Source organism: Prenolepis imparis, unplaced genomic scaffold (assembly GCF_030444845.1).
Source record: "Prenolepis imparis isolate NDT839.2.m4 unplaced genomic scaffold, iyPreImpa1.0 SCAF_2, whole genome shotgun sequence".
Lineage (NCBI taxonomy): Eukaryota > Metazoa > Arthropoda > Insecta > Hymenoptera > Formicidae > Prenolepis > Prenolepis imparis.
In genome coordinates, this window is record NW_028141160.1 from 5,189,552 (window position 1) to 5,205,067 (window position 15,516).

Below are 15,516 nucleotides of genomic sequence, written 5' to 3' on the forward strand. Positions count from 1 at the left end.
TTGATACACTTTTACTTTAAGAAAAATAGCTGCAAACAATTTATATCATTTCTTTACAATTTGCTTCAAAAAAATTTTAATATTAAAATTAATATGTAATTTTTTTTTAAAGCAAACTTAAAATTTTTATTCTAACTATAATTTTTTATCACCACATTAAATGTTTACAATCAAAATTTAGAGAAAGAGAAAAAAGAGAATGCCACACAAAAATAATTATACAAATTTGATTTGTTAAATAAAATAAAATTATTTTGAAATAAATGTTAAATAGTTTGTTGATGAAAGTAATATCTAATTTATATTTTAATTTATATTTACATTTACATTTATATTTTAATTTTAATTTATATTTATAAAGTGCATATTAATTTTGTTCCATAAATGTAAGAAAACAAACCTCTTAATGAATTTTGCTGCAAAGCATGCTTTTCTTGACGTATTGTAACTTCATTAACTTCATCATTTTGAGTTTGTTTTAATGAATCAAATACATTTTCATTATTATTATTTAGATCGAATTCTGATGCAGAATCTGAAGAATCATCTGAATTATCTTTATCTCAATCAACTCCTTGTGCTGCTTCTAAATACTGTGATATTTCCAAAATTTCTTTTTCTATGACAGGTTGTCTATAATGAACTAAATGTATTTTCTCTGCATGACCCATAAAATTCGCGAGTGATGTTATTTCATTCTCCGATAAATTGTAATTAATGCACATTGTCGCTATATGTTTTCGCAACTCGGTTGCACGCAAAGTCTCGGGATTTTCAGCACCGCACTCTATTGCGTACTGTCGCAACAAATCACATGCCAAGAGATATCTATACTTATTTTTTACAAGAGAAGGGAGACCAAATAAATATGGATTATTTGATGAAACTTTTGCAGCTTTCCTGTATTTTAATATCATATCAATGCAATCTCTCAATTCTTCTGTTAATAAAACTGGTACTGTTCGTCCAAGTTTACCTCTTAATGTAAAACGTACATATTTTTTAGCTATCTCTTTGGCATGTGTCGAAAGTGTTTCATACATTTAATTAATTCCTTGATAAGCCTTGTAATCTTCAATGAGTGTTCTTTGTATCTCTCCAGCTCTACGACGGTTGAACACTTGTACTGATGTTAATGTAACTTTTGTAAGTGTAAGCCATGCCTCGTAAGAAAACTTCTTTCAAAATATTATAAGCTGTTCGACGTTTATCTTGTAAAAAGTTTTGCAGCTTTATAATATCTGATTTTGAAGGCACAGAACAATCTTCTTACGACGTTTATTTTGATTCATTGTTTCAGATATCGTTTTCGTAACACACGTTGTAAAGTCTTCAGAAAATACTTTTAAAAAATCTTCAGCAAGTAATTTTTTATCATACTCTTCTTTTCTAATAAATCGATTAACTAAAATTTTTCCAAGTTCTTTTATTAATCCTCCGAGTGACGATGCTAATGATGGAATCTTATAAAATTGTCCACGTAAGGATAAACCTGCTAGTATGTTGATTGCTTCAATGCAGGCATTACTGTATCGTGGATAATAAATAGAAGCAAAGTCTGTAATGTCTGAATATTTGTTTTTCACTATTTGTAGAAGGCGGCCGAGTCTTCTCATTTTTTGTCTTATCATGCCATCATGATGCTCTGATGCTTTATATTTTTCACACTGCTGATTTCCAAATGCGATTATTAACTCATCATAACGTATAAGTCGCACTATATTATCTTCTTTTAAAACAGGAAAAACACGTAATCTTAAAATTTTATTTGCTTCAGAATGTATTCGACCTATCACTGTTCTTCCTAAAACTGATATCGCTCTAGTATCTTTATTTTTACGACCAATGCATCTACGAGAATGATGTCTACTTGTAGATTTCAGTATAAATGCTTTGCATTTTGGGCATGTAGTATAATCAGAAGGTAACTTATTATACACTTTTTTAGATCGCCTTTCTACAAAAAGTTCACCATCATTACGTGTATTATCTACGTTGAATTAAAAATCTCCACGTCTTCGGAGTGATTCTATAATTTTTCTTCGCTCTGTAGTTCCTTTTGGTAAAGTTTTAAATTTTTGCACTTCCAATTCGTTAGCATGTACTCGTTCCAGGTGGCGAGCTATTTTACTTTGAAATGTATTGCAGTACATACAAAAATGCTTTTTTTTGCCTGCATCAGCTAATAGGACAAACATTTCTGCATCATCTCGAGCACATTTACCCGATACGTTGAGTAATGTTGATATATCTAACCCACTAGATACATTTTTCGAACTGTTAGGTTCTTTAGAAATAGAATCTGTTTGATTTACTTCACGCTGACTTAAGCTTTCAGATGAATTATTTGGTATATAAGAAGAATCTTTGTCAAGTGTACTTTCTGAACTGTTATTTATTTGTGCATTATCTTCATCATCAAAATAATCTGAAAAAATTATTATAGGCATAATATAAATTTAGCGAAGAAAGAATTAGAACAGAAAAATATATATTTATTTTATAAGACAAATCACAATATACTACAACTACAGGATGAACTATTTTAATCAACGCACGCAGTTATGTCGTAAGGTTAGCAATATGGCAAAAATTGTTGTATACAAAAGTTGTAGGATTCAGAGGGAAACACTTGATAGACCTTGACTCTGACCTTGAGGTTAAATTTAGGCGTCATTTCAAGGTCAACTTAATTTTTTTAAATGAAATCACTATAATTTTTTTATATAAATTAATTCCTTACAATATTTGACATAAAAAGTTATAAGGGTAGAATTTCAAAAAATGAATAGTTTACAAAATATTTTATACTTTAATTTGGTATAATTTTACATAAATTATGAAATATCTCGTAACATATTCATTTTCCGATGATCTTATTTAAATACTTTTATGCACAAAATAATGAGAAAAATTGGTGTAAAGAAAATACATAGTTTTCCAAGAAAAAGTATGTAATTTGCAACTAGCAACTCATTTTTTTAAACAACTATATATTTTTTTACATCAATTGATGACCTAATTATTTTGTGCATAAAAGTATTTAGGTAAGATCATCGGAAAATAAATATGTTACAAAATAACAAAATATTTCATATTTTATGAAAATTATATCAAATTAAAATATAAACTTATCTCATAAATTATTCATTTTTTGACTATCTTACCCTTATAACTTTTTATGCCAATAAATATTGCAAGGAATCAATTTATATAAAAAATAGTGATTCTATTTAAAAAATACAGTTAGCCTTAAAATATGGCCTTCAAATTTGATCCCAAGGTCAGGGTCTAACAATAAGTCACCATCAAATGTTGTCCTCTGAATCCTACAACTTTTGTATACAACATTTTTTGCCATACTGCTAACTTTACGAGATAACTGCATTAATTGAAATAGTTCACCCTGTATAATATACTATACAAAATATCTTACAAATATAATAATATATGAATGGCTTATAGATGCGGTACAAGTTTACCCAAACTCAATTTCAAGTTATTAACACATTTGAGATACAGACAATAAGACTTATCCTTAACCAGCATAATTAAATAATACTACTAAATTCATCTATTTTTAAGATCAGATTACATAGTTAAATCATCTTTATATATGTACTTATGATAAAAACGAATGCAAAATCTTTAATTTCTCTAATTTTTGTCTTGGACTTGTATCATTTAACATCTAAACTTTCATGTATACAAGCACGAATGACGATAAATTATGTATAATGTATAATTAAAATTTTAGTTATACATAGAGAAGATTATTAATAGTTCTATCTATAGATCTTAAATATTTTAAAATATTTTAGAGATTACGTAAAAAATGATTGACTTTACCAAGCCGCGTTTAACATTATTATATTATTTGCATGTAAAATTAATATAAATTAAGTTAAAATAATTGCAATTTTTCTGTTATATTATTTACATATGATAATCTTAAAATTATTTGTGTATTTCTGAAAAATTTTAGTATAAAATAAGCTATTCATTTTTTATTAAAAAACATTTTTATATATTTATATAAAATATACAAATATGCATATGTTACGTCCTGACCTGCACGAAGGAAAGGCCGCTCGAAGGTCGTAACAGCGTTTTCCCGAAATCGGAGTGATTTCGGGTCGAACGGACTGTCTGGCCCTTTTGCAGGTCAACGACTGGATAGTCGCTTTTACTTGGCTTATCTCAGGGGTCCGTTCGTCGGTCCTTTTCGGTAAGGGAATTAAATCCCTTTTACGCGGGATAGGACCTTGTGCGATCTCGGGGGATATAGGAAGGAACACAGGGGTTTAAATAAGACTTTAAATTCGCGTAATATAAATAATTATCATTTATTCAAAAAATAAAATCTTAATAATATTCGGAGAATTAGACATTTGAATTTGTGGACATGTATAAACAATTATATATGAGTGTGTGTGTAACGTTGATATGAAATTCGACTCGTCAGTGAGGTCGATGACCTCGGGACGGAAAGGAGAAAAAGGAGGAGCGGTTTCGTTTGGGACCTGACGATAGAAAGCGCTCTCGGAACTCCTGCGAATCGTGCAGGTCGTAGTGATGTGCTATGAGGCGGTTGAGGATTCGCGTTGGCTTTTGATCGTCCCGTTTCAATCGGAGAGCGCGTTTCAATGCTCGACGGGCAGCGATTTCCACTACGGATTATTAGGTTTAGTCGCGATTCCGGGGATTTATTCACTTCCGTGATCGTAGAAGAATGAGAGTACTCACTGTTGGCTGTATATTATTTGGTGAGCGGGTTGGCAGCTATAGGTTGATCCTCAGGATCGATGGTTCCTTCGAGTGCTGTGGGCGAAGGTGTAGGTTGACTAGTAGCTGGTTGTTGAGCCCCGATGGTCACAATATATGCTTAATGCGAGGATCCAGTATGAAGTGCGTAACTGCCACGACGTAGGCGGAATTAATGAGAGCGTTCTTGGAAGATTCGCTGCTTTTATACTATTCGTCTGCCCTTCTTATAGGGCAAAGGGCGTCTTCTTTTCTTGTGACTTATAGTCATACGTTCGGTGTTTAATCCCTTTTGCGCAACGTATTGCTCTCTTGTATGAAGGGTTCTTTCCTAATTCTGATCTTTGGTCCGCTGATAGCGTGTGTCGATCGTGATATTTCAACATTACTTATGACTTATTGATCAAAGTGTAGGTTTCGTAATCTCACCGGTCGAGTTGTTTCACAATCACTGTCTTTCTCCGTTTAATTCTTATAACTAATTTCGGTCTTATAATTAATATGTTCGCGGAACGCGAATTTGCGTAAATCGGGGAGGAGAAAAGAATCGTGCAGTCCACAGGACGTAACACATATATGAAATAAAATTATAAATAATTTTTAGCTACTTTCCATTTGTAAGACGAAGAGATGATAAAACATTACATTTAAACATATAAGGTATAAAAAACGACGTTATTAAACAATTATATACCTTTAGTGGATACACGTTCACAAGTTTCAAATAAATGTTCAGCAGTTGTAGTTTCTAAAGTGACACATTGTGATATATCTTTAGCATCAGTTTTCTCATATACTTCAAGTATATTTTCATAATTCCAATTCCAGGGCCCAGGGCAATACATTTTCAGGAATTATTTGTAGAGTACCTAATTAAAGATAATAAAAAAATATTAAATTCTCTAAATCTTATAATTACCTAATGTGTTATATCCATTATATAATCAATTTAATAAAAATTAAGCAAACCATTATTTAAATTTTCGATGTTATACTGTATGTTACATGCTGTATCAGGATTTTCTGCTTCTATCATTAATTCTATCGGCCCTTGTGTTAATAAATTTTCTTCTTCATTCTGATCATTCTGATGATCTATAAAATTTGATATATCCATAGAATTATTTATAGTAACCATTGTACTTTTAGCATTAGTTATATTGCTCACAATGTTGTCATTGCAATTAGTAACGCAATTTCTCTTATTTGTTTCTGTTACATTCGAATTTATAGAATTTATAATCATCTCAGGATTCTCTATAAATAATATTATTTATATAATTATTCTATGTGTCTGTGCAGTGTGCACATATATTTTAAATTAATATTTATATTGAAATACAATAATAATAGATGTTATAGTTGTAATCTTACACATTTTTTTCTTTTATTACAACATATTAATTAATATTAAACATTATGCTAAAATAATTTGTATAATTCTTATAACTTTCATTAAAATATATTAAAACGCACATTTGACTTTATTATATGTCAATTTTGCAACTTTACGTTACAATCTATCCTTCTGATTTTAGCACATTGTAAATAAGTCCCATTAAATATATTAAATTAAGATAATATAATTACATTCAGAAATACACTCAATTATTAGTAACATAAATATTGATGTACAAAAATATTGATAAATAATTATTAGTGAAATTTTGACAAAATATATGTATATAGGTACATATATAACTAAAATTTGTTATTATTTTAATTTCAATATTAATATTTATTGCAAACAAGATATTAATGAAGAAAATGTAGCATTAGTAATAATAAATATACAGATAAATAGCAAAAGTAAATATATTATGTAGACTGTGAAATTAAATTTATATTTAAACCAGATTATATAATTGTAATTTCTTTAATATTTTTGGGGTATTCTCTCTTAAGATATTATTCATACCATGTAATGTTAAATCTTCGTTATGATTATCTTCAATATTGCGTTGTGTAACATTATCATTCATTGCATTTAAATTTCTATCCTTCTCTACACTGATGCAAACTTTATTTTTATTTGAATGAGATATATCTTGATTACTATATTCTGTATTAATGGAATTAACATTATCATTCTCATGTGTGATAATTTCAATATTTTCTGTAATTAATCATACATATACATAAAAAATTGAATTTATTGTATTAAAACTGGGAATATTATTTTCAATACAACACACACACACACACACACACATTCAAAAATATTATATTAAATAATGTTATCTCACTAAACTTTAATAACAGTATTATTAATATGAATGCATAATGTTAACTAGCTCATGTTACGTATTGCACATATTTAATATATGTATATTAGTATATATTCCAAAATAAATTTTAACTAAATAAATATATCTTAACTTAAAACTTGTATATAAGAAAACCTTTGCAACAAAATTTTTAATCTAATTAAATTTAATTTACATACTAAATAATATAACATTTTTTTATAACATAAGATAGAAATAAAATATATAAATATTTTACCGTTATTTTTTATTGCAAGTGAAGATGGCTTGTAGTGCATTAATTGTGAAGTACGGTGCAATATAATTTTAGGTGTATGTACCAGCAATCAATGACTTTTTAATATTATTAAGTACATTAAAATTTTCTGTAATATAGATAATGAAAAATAATTAAATAAGTATATTATTACTTTTTAATAAACAAATTTTTTTTCACAGAAAAAAATGATAGAATATAATCCTAGATAGCATATGTTGATTCACATACATTTCCTAAAATATTTATAATAATAATTCACTATGGTTAGGAAACGCATATGAACCAACATGTGTTCGGATGTATAAATGATTATACAAATGTATAATTATTTTATAAATAAATATTTCAAAAACTATATACAAAAAATTATTACGATGTACCAAGCATCAGTAACTTTTATCACAGTGATAAAGCTTAGTTTAGTAGACATCTCATTGTAATTTACAGCAAGAAAATGAGATCAATTATACTCAATGACTGTAAAATAGAATGAGATGAGAATCCTACAACCAGCTTTAATTGATGGATGAAATGTTTCTTTTACATGTTGTTGGCTATAGCCTGCTAATATTCTTCTTTCTGAAAGATTAAGTATTTAATTCTTTAATATTATTTTATGTACATTTCTTATAGAAGATACATAATAGATATTTTTTATAGAATATTAATTTGAAAGCTATATATTACTTGTGTATACACGCATGATATGTATGGATGATATGTATGGATGATATATTCATGCATGTGTGTACGAGGGCAGTTCGATAAGTCAGTGACTTTTACAAGATATGGCACTCAAATCGCAATCTAATTTTATTTCTGATATTTACCATCTTATTTAAGTATACACACCAAGTTTCAAGTAGATCTGTCAAATAGAAATTTTTTGACAGCGTTCTAAAGCGGATAAGTTTGTGTTTTTTGCTAAAATGGAAAAAAGTGAATTTCGTGTGCTAATAAAACATTACTTTTTGCGTGGAAAAACCATTAAGGAAACTGAAGAAAAGCTAAAAAAGTATTATGGGGACTCTGCTCCGTTGCATGGAATGGTTCACAAGTGGTTCACTGAATTTCGTTGTGGTCGTACAAGCACGAATGATGCTGAGCGCCCGGGACGTCCGAATGAGGTCACAACTGAAGAAACAGTCAATAAAATCCATGATATTGTATTGGACGACCGAGTGAAGATACGCGAGATAGCCAAGATGGTAAACATCTCAAACGAACGAGTTTTTAATATCTTGCATAAACATTTGGGCATGAAGAAGCTGTCGGCCAGATGGGTGCCGCGCTTGTTCACAATCGACCAAAAACCACAACGAAATTCAGTGAACCACTTGTGAACCATTCCATGCGACGGAGCAGAGTCCCCATAATACTTTTTTAGCTTTTCTTCAGTTTCCTTAATGGTTTTTCCACGCAAAAAGTAATGTTTTATTAGCACACGAAATTCACTTTTTTCCATTTTAGCAAAAAACACAAACTTATCCACTTTAGAACGCTGTCAAAAAATTTCTATTTGACAGATCTACTTGAAACTTGGTGTGTATACTTAAATAAGATGGTAAATATCAGAAATAAAATTAGATTATGATTTGAGTGCCATATCTTGTAAAAGTCACTGACTTATCGAATTGCCTCGTATGTATATACTAAACAACAGGAATGCTTTAACATACAAATTTATCGTAAGATTATACATATAGATAACATTTTATCTATAAGCATATCGTAACATTTTATCTATAAGCATATCGTAACATTTTACATATAGATATATGGAAAACATCTATTCTGATATGTGTATAAATTTGTAGGTTAATAGAAGAAAGAACAAATAGAAGAACTTTATAAAACTGCATTAACAACACCACATATAGAACACGCAAATCTAAACCTAAACCATCTGATTCCGAATTAGTTCTCATATCCACACCTTTAGTACCTTCAACTTCCACATCTCGCCCAAATTAATTTTTCATTGAAAGATCCTTCTTCAGAATTCGATTTAACTGAAAATACTTTAGTAGTCGAATCGCCCGAGCCAGATTCCGACGATTCCGTCGATATAACTGTTGAAACAGTACAAAATCAAATCGAAAAAATCGATATAGATAATATCGAAAGCGATACCGAAAACTTACAATCTTTTAACATGGCGCAACCTAATCCTTTTGCTACTTTAAAATGCGCGGTAGACGCCGTCCCCTTTTTTGACAGTAGTAACATTCCGCTAAATTATTTTAGCGAGGGTTGCGAGGAAGCAAAAGCTATGCTTCCTAAGGAAGCAGAAGCTCAATTTACTATAATTATAACTAGAATAGTAGGAGAAGCGCGTCGAACAATTCGGGATGAAGATTTTGATACTGTATCACAATTAACTACATATTTAAAGAAAATTTATGGACCCACTAAAAATGTATATCAGTTACAAGGAGAACTAGGATGTATTTATCAAAAGAATGAAGAGGATGTCGTTACTTATGCAAATAGAGTTAAATTACTTGGAAAACAAATATTGGAAGCATATCGAAGTTCCGGTCACATTTTACCCAACAAAAATATAAAAACAACGGTAGAAAAAGACATGTGCAAGTGTTTTATTAGAGGGCTAAAGCCCGAAATAGAGCAGAGAATCGTTAGGGACTTAGACGTACAAGAAACGGTCGCCGACGCCCTAAGGATAGAAAGAGAGCTTCGAGAGATGACAGGTTTACGCCAGGGCCAAGGCGTTAACACAGGCCAATTGCCGTACACTGATCAAGTGCGGGAAATCTGTCAGATCTGTTTCAAAGAGGGACATGCCGCAAGTAGCTGCAGGAAGCTCGTTCAATTTTCCTTACAAGGGCACGATTTTCAAACGAATAACGGAACGGAGATTTTAATTTGCCAAATATGCAAAAAACGCGGCCACAGTGCGGATAAATGTCGCCAACGCGATCCTCGCGCTCGTCAGTCAGTAAACATAATTCAAGAAAAAACGATTATATGTCAATTATGTTCGAAAACCAGTCACGATGCCAAATCATGCCAACAAAATACGTCCAAACAACAAATTAATAAATCGACGGTTACTTGTCAATGATGTGATAGGCCTGGCCATTCGGCTAGTAATTGTTGGAAAAAACAGAACGAGGAAAGAAGTTCGGAAAATAGACCGAAAGTTTCATGTCAACTTTGCGATAAATTCGGACACGCCGCTAAGGATTGTCGTGTTAAAATAAATCAACAACTGACGACGAAGAACAATACATTCTGCAGATATTGTAAAGAACAAGGCCATCTCCTTGAAAATTGTCAGTTACGCATCGCAAGTAATAATCGTCGAAAAGAAAATAATCAGGGAAACTACACAGGTCCCTCGGGGTCGGGTGCACAACGGACAGACTTCACACCCGTCGACATCTCAAGAAGCCAAGTAGGCCGTCAAACCATCGACATACGACCCGTAACAGTAAACCTCGATAAACATAGTCGCGTGCCTATTGTTCAGGTCCAAATTAACGAAATACCCTCGCAAATAACCTTTCTATTAGACACGGGATCCGGACCGAATATAATAAAAAAATAATTTTGTACCGAAAACTCTAAAAATTAACTATACAAATATATTAAAATTAAATGGTATAAATAATCATCCCGTGTATACGCTCGGAGAAGTCGTTTTAAATCTTCTTGAAACACCGATATCTTTCCACTTAGTATCTCACGACCTTCCGATCCCACAATCCGGAATATTGGGAAATGATTTCTTTAAACAAACATCATCGAAAATAGATTACGCTCAAGGATATCTGACCGTATCCGGAGTTAATATACCGTTTTTCTCACCGGAATCTATAATAGTGTCTCCGGGATCCGAATCATTATTTTATGTAAGGATAGAAAACCTTGAAATAAAGGTGGGATATATACCGTTATTAAAACTAGAACACGGAATTTATTTAGGAGACACTATTGTAGAAAACATCTCCGGAAAGGCGTATCTAGATGTTATAAATATCTTAGACGAAGAAGTGAAAGTCCGCGTACCCACTTTGCGTTTAAAACCGTTGGATCAACTATTCGACGACCATAAATCCGACAGTCCGATAGTCAACAATTAGTCAAAATTATGATGAAGTTTCATCTATAAACGAAGAACCTACGAACACCAACGAAACTTATATTGATATCGAGGACGAAGAAAAATTTACGGAAACAACTCGAAAGGCAAACGAAGTTAATGTTGACAAGGGGAATAAAAATTATCCTGAAAATTCTAATAATTCAAAAATCCTTGGAGAGAGAAGTTACCAAACCTCTCCTGAAAATTTTAATAATCTACAAATCCTTGGAGAGGGAAATCACCAAACCTCTCCTGAAATTTCATATAATCCAACAATTAATGGAGGGGGAAGTTACCAAACCTCTCCTGAAAAATTGAATAATTCTAGTAAAGGGATAAGTTATCAAATCTCTCTCGAAAATTTAAATGATTCAAAATCCCTTAGAGGGGGGAATTACCAAACCTCTCCTGGAGGTGATATTTCTAGAATTTCGGAGGGAAATTTCCAAACCTCGACAGAAAATTCTAGCTCCGTCAATTGCGAGGAGGGAAGTTATCAAACCTCACTACGCGATTTGACACAATCTTGTTCTAATCTAAGAGAGAGAAATTCTTTATCCTTTCTAGATATCAAATTTCCGAAAATTGGATTATTCACAAAAGACAACAATGACAAATTAAAGTCATCTCAAGTAGATATACTAGGAGAGTTCTAACCCGCGTCCTCTGAGGGGGGTGCGGGGCGCGGGGGGTTCTCGGGGGCGAGGCGTATGACGTCACGCGGGGCGGGGGTATCTCGATGGCGCGGGGGCTGACGTCACGCTGGTGGAGGGGGATGTTTCGACAAAGGAGGGGGAGTTTTCTGAGTGCAATATTTGTAGATGGTATTTCGACTTTACGACTTTTTTATGAGGGTTCTTAGACATTTTCCCCAAAAAAGTATAGAACAAGCGCCGATGATTGACAATTGAGTACCCTCGTTAGTATAATTTTATTACGAAAGCGCCGATGTCCGGCTGCTCGTCAACGGAGCGTTCTAGAATCCATAAAAATATGTTTTTTTTTTTCATTTTATGGACAAAATGTCCATTAAATGTCCATAAAATCATTAGGATATTATGGAAAGGAATGAAGATTTTAGGGCCGACGCTGCGACGAACATGTCAAACGTTATTTATAGGTGCAAATGTAAAAACGTTGACGTTCGGCAGCTTTGTACCCTCGCGGAAAATCTCCCATAAAAACGAGAGCGAAACATTTTTCTTAATATTTTTTAAGGAAGAATGCAACGTATCGGCGCCAACGTTCGGCAGCTTGTGTCCTTACTCCTCTATCCATAAAACCAATATCTCGGGAAACTATCTTTTGAGATACGCCAAATGTTAGAAAAGGAGATAGAATTAGGTGAAATATATATATAAGGAGGATGAGAGCGCGTCAAACCATAGTACGATTTGAAAGCGCATAGATGCAGCGGTGAAAAAAGTTTAGTGGTTACTTTCTTGTGATTAGAAGTGTTAGTGGTATAATAGTGAATAAAAGAAATAATGGAAAACATCGAGCAGAACGAACGCGACCTGTTGGAGCGGTCCCGCCAAGTCACCACCTTGGGTGAATATTTTGCATGGGTGCTGCGCTGCGAGGAATTTATCAAATTGCTCGAAGAAAACAGCCGTAACAAGCGTCCGCGACTCTCGATTGGAAATAGACAATCTTTGGTGGCTAGAATCGCGCGACTCGAGGGTGCAAAAATTCGATTGCAGAAACAATTTATATCCAGTGGTGGTGAATACAGCGGCGACAATAACGTGGAAAGACTAGTTTGGCGAGAGATTGATACGGCGTTCGAGAGTCGCATCTTAACCGGTGCGGTAATAAACAATAATTACATCGAACCTCGTCAATTTCTCGAAGATGCCAAAGACATTGTGCTCAAACACGTGCAGAAAGTGATGCAAAAACATATTAATGTAAAAGTGAACACCGTGTTTAATGGCGAATTTGTGTCCGGTGATAAACGCGCCAACAAAAGTGTCAATACAAGAAACTATGAACTCTTTCGCACGTCCGATTTACACGAGTGGTACGAGCGCCGCGTTATCGAGCCCACGCTAGCATCGCTAGAAGAGTTTCAAGAACGCGATAGTTGGGCGTTATCACAAATAATTAACTTGACTATAAATATAAACAAGTATAATTCAATGCGCGCGGGATGCCATATTAAATTACCGCGAGAAATTATGACGAAGAGAGCGGTAATTAATGTGCAATCCAGAGACAATGCGTGTTTCGCGTGGTCAGTGGTGGCCGCTCTGTACCCCGCTGAAAGACATATGGAACGGGAATCTTCATATCCGCACTATACGACAGTGCTAAATTTACAAAACATTGAGTTTCCGATGACGCTGAACCAAATAAAAAAGTTTGAACATATAAACGATATCTCAATCAACGTCTACTGCATCGAGAGGAAGAAGGAACTATCAATTGTTCCGATACGACTCGCCGATCGAAAAAGAGAAAAACATGTGAATTTGCTGTATGTGGAGGAGGACGACAACGTTGGGCATTTCACGTATATCAAAAATCTATCCCGGCTTGTCAGCACGCAACTGAGCAAACACAATGGTCAAAAATATATCTGCGATCGGTACGTATATTTATTGCAATAAAATTATATATTAAAATAATCATAAATAAAATTTTAATTTTTTCTTTCATAGATGCTTGCACTATTTCGGATCGGAGGACAAGTTGCAATCACACATAGTAGACTGCGGAGAGATGAACGACTGCGCCATCAGATTACCAAGCGATAAGGATAAGTGGCTCAGCTTCAACAACTACAACAGAAAGGAGCGGCTTCCGTTTGTAGTATACGCCGACTTGGAATGTGTACTGAGGAAGATACCGGAACACGTGTCATACGATCAACATCACGAGGTATTTAGCGTCGGGTACTACGTGCAATGTTCGTACGATAAAACATTATCCGCCTACCGATTTTATCGCGGCGTCGATTGTGTCGCGTGGTTCGCCAACAAACTTAAAAATTTAGCGCATCGCGTAAAGGGTATTTTGTCTGATAATGTCCCCATGACAAAATTAACGCAAGATGAATGGGAAAAATTTCATAGCGCCACGCAATGTCACATTTGCGAAAAACCGTTTGTACAAGACGATACACGCGTACGCGATCATTGTCATCTGACCGGGCAATACAGAGGTCCCGCACACTCAAACTGTAATCTAAATTACAAAGACTCTTATGTCATTCCTATAGTTTTCCACAATTTATCCGGCTACGACGCACATTTCATTATCGGGGATATAGCTACAGCGTTCGAAGGGGAAATCGAATTACTTCCGATAACGAAAGAAAAATATATTTCATTTACAAAGACTGTCAATAGTACCGAGGACAAAGATCGGAAAACTTGCGTAAAATTACGATTCATCGATTCATACAAATTTCTCAGTGCTAGTCTTGACAAATTAGCATCTTTTTTAAACAAAGATAAACTCAAAATTTTATGTTCCAATTTTTCCACATTATCCGCTCACAATTTCGAATTATTGACGCGAAAAGGTGTCTTTCCGTATGAGTACATTGACTGCGTGGACAGGCTGCAGGACACGCGTTTACCATCGCGCGAATCATTTTATAGTTCCTTGACCGGTGACACTGTATCCGAGAGCGATTACGCACACGCCGAAAACGAATGGAATCGATTCTCCCTTCAAACCTTGGGTGAATACAGCGATCTGTACTTAAAAACTGATGTCTTGTTATTAGCAGATATATTTGAAAACTTTCGCGACACTTGCATCGCGAGTTACGGACTCGACCCTGCGTATTATTATACTCTTCCCGGTTTTACGTGGGACGCCATGTTAAAACATACAAATATAACATTCGAATTGCTTACCGATATCGACATGGTCATGTTTATCGAACGGGGTATACGCGGTGGTCTAAGTCAATGTTCCAACAGATACGCCCATGCTAATAACAAGTACATGCAATCGTACGACTCATCGAAACCATCGTCGTACCTTATGTATTTCGATGTAAATAATTTATACGGATGGGCAATGTGTCAACCGTTACCATATGCCGATTTTCGATGGGTCGACGATGTATCTAATTTTGACATATCATCTATCACGCTCGATTC

General features: G+C 33.5%; 1 protein-coding gene and 1 pseudogene across 1 annotated transcript; one reads left to right on the top strand and one right to left on the bottom strand.

The window, feature by feature from the left end:
* Positions 1-342: 342 nt before the first annotated feature.
* On the bottom strand, positions 343-1,631 carry LOC145932876 (uncharacterized; annotated as a pseudogene).
* Positions 1,632-12,885: 11,254 nt separating this feature from the next.
* On the top strand, positions 12,886-14,157 carry LOC145932877 (uncharacterized). Its single transcript, XM_083032100.1, has 2 exons — positions 12,886-13,866; positions 14,062-14,157. Exons 1-2 carry the CDS (start codon positions 12,886-12,888, stop codon positions 14,155-14,157), a joined length of 1,077 nt encoding a protein of 358 aa, XP_082888226.1.
* The last annotated feature ends 1,359 nt before the right edge of the window (positions 14,158-15,516 follow it).

Coding starts and splice junctions, on each gene's coding strand:
- LOC145932877 (XM_083032100.1), top strand. CDS start 12,886: ATGGAAAACATCGAGCAGAACGAACGCGACCTGTTGGAGCGGTCCCGC. Junction 13,867..14,061: donor ATCGAAAAAGAGAAAAACAT/GTGAATTTGCTG, acceptor TTTCTTTCATAG/ATGCTTGCACTATTTCGGAT.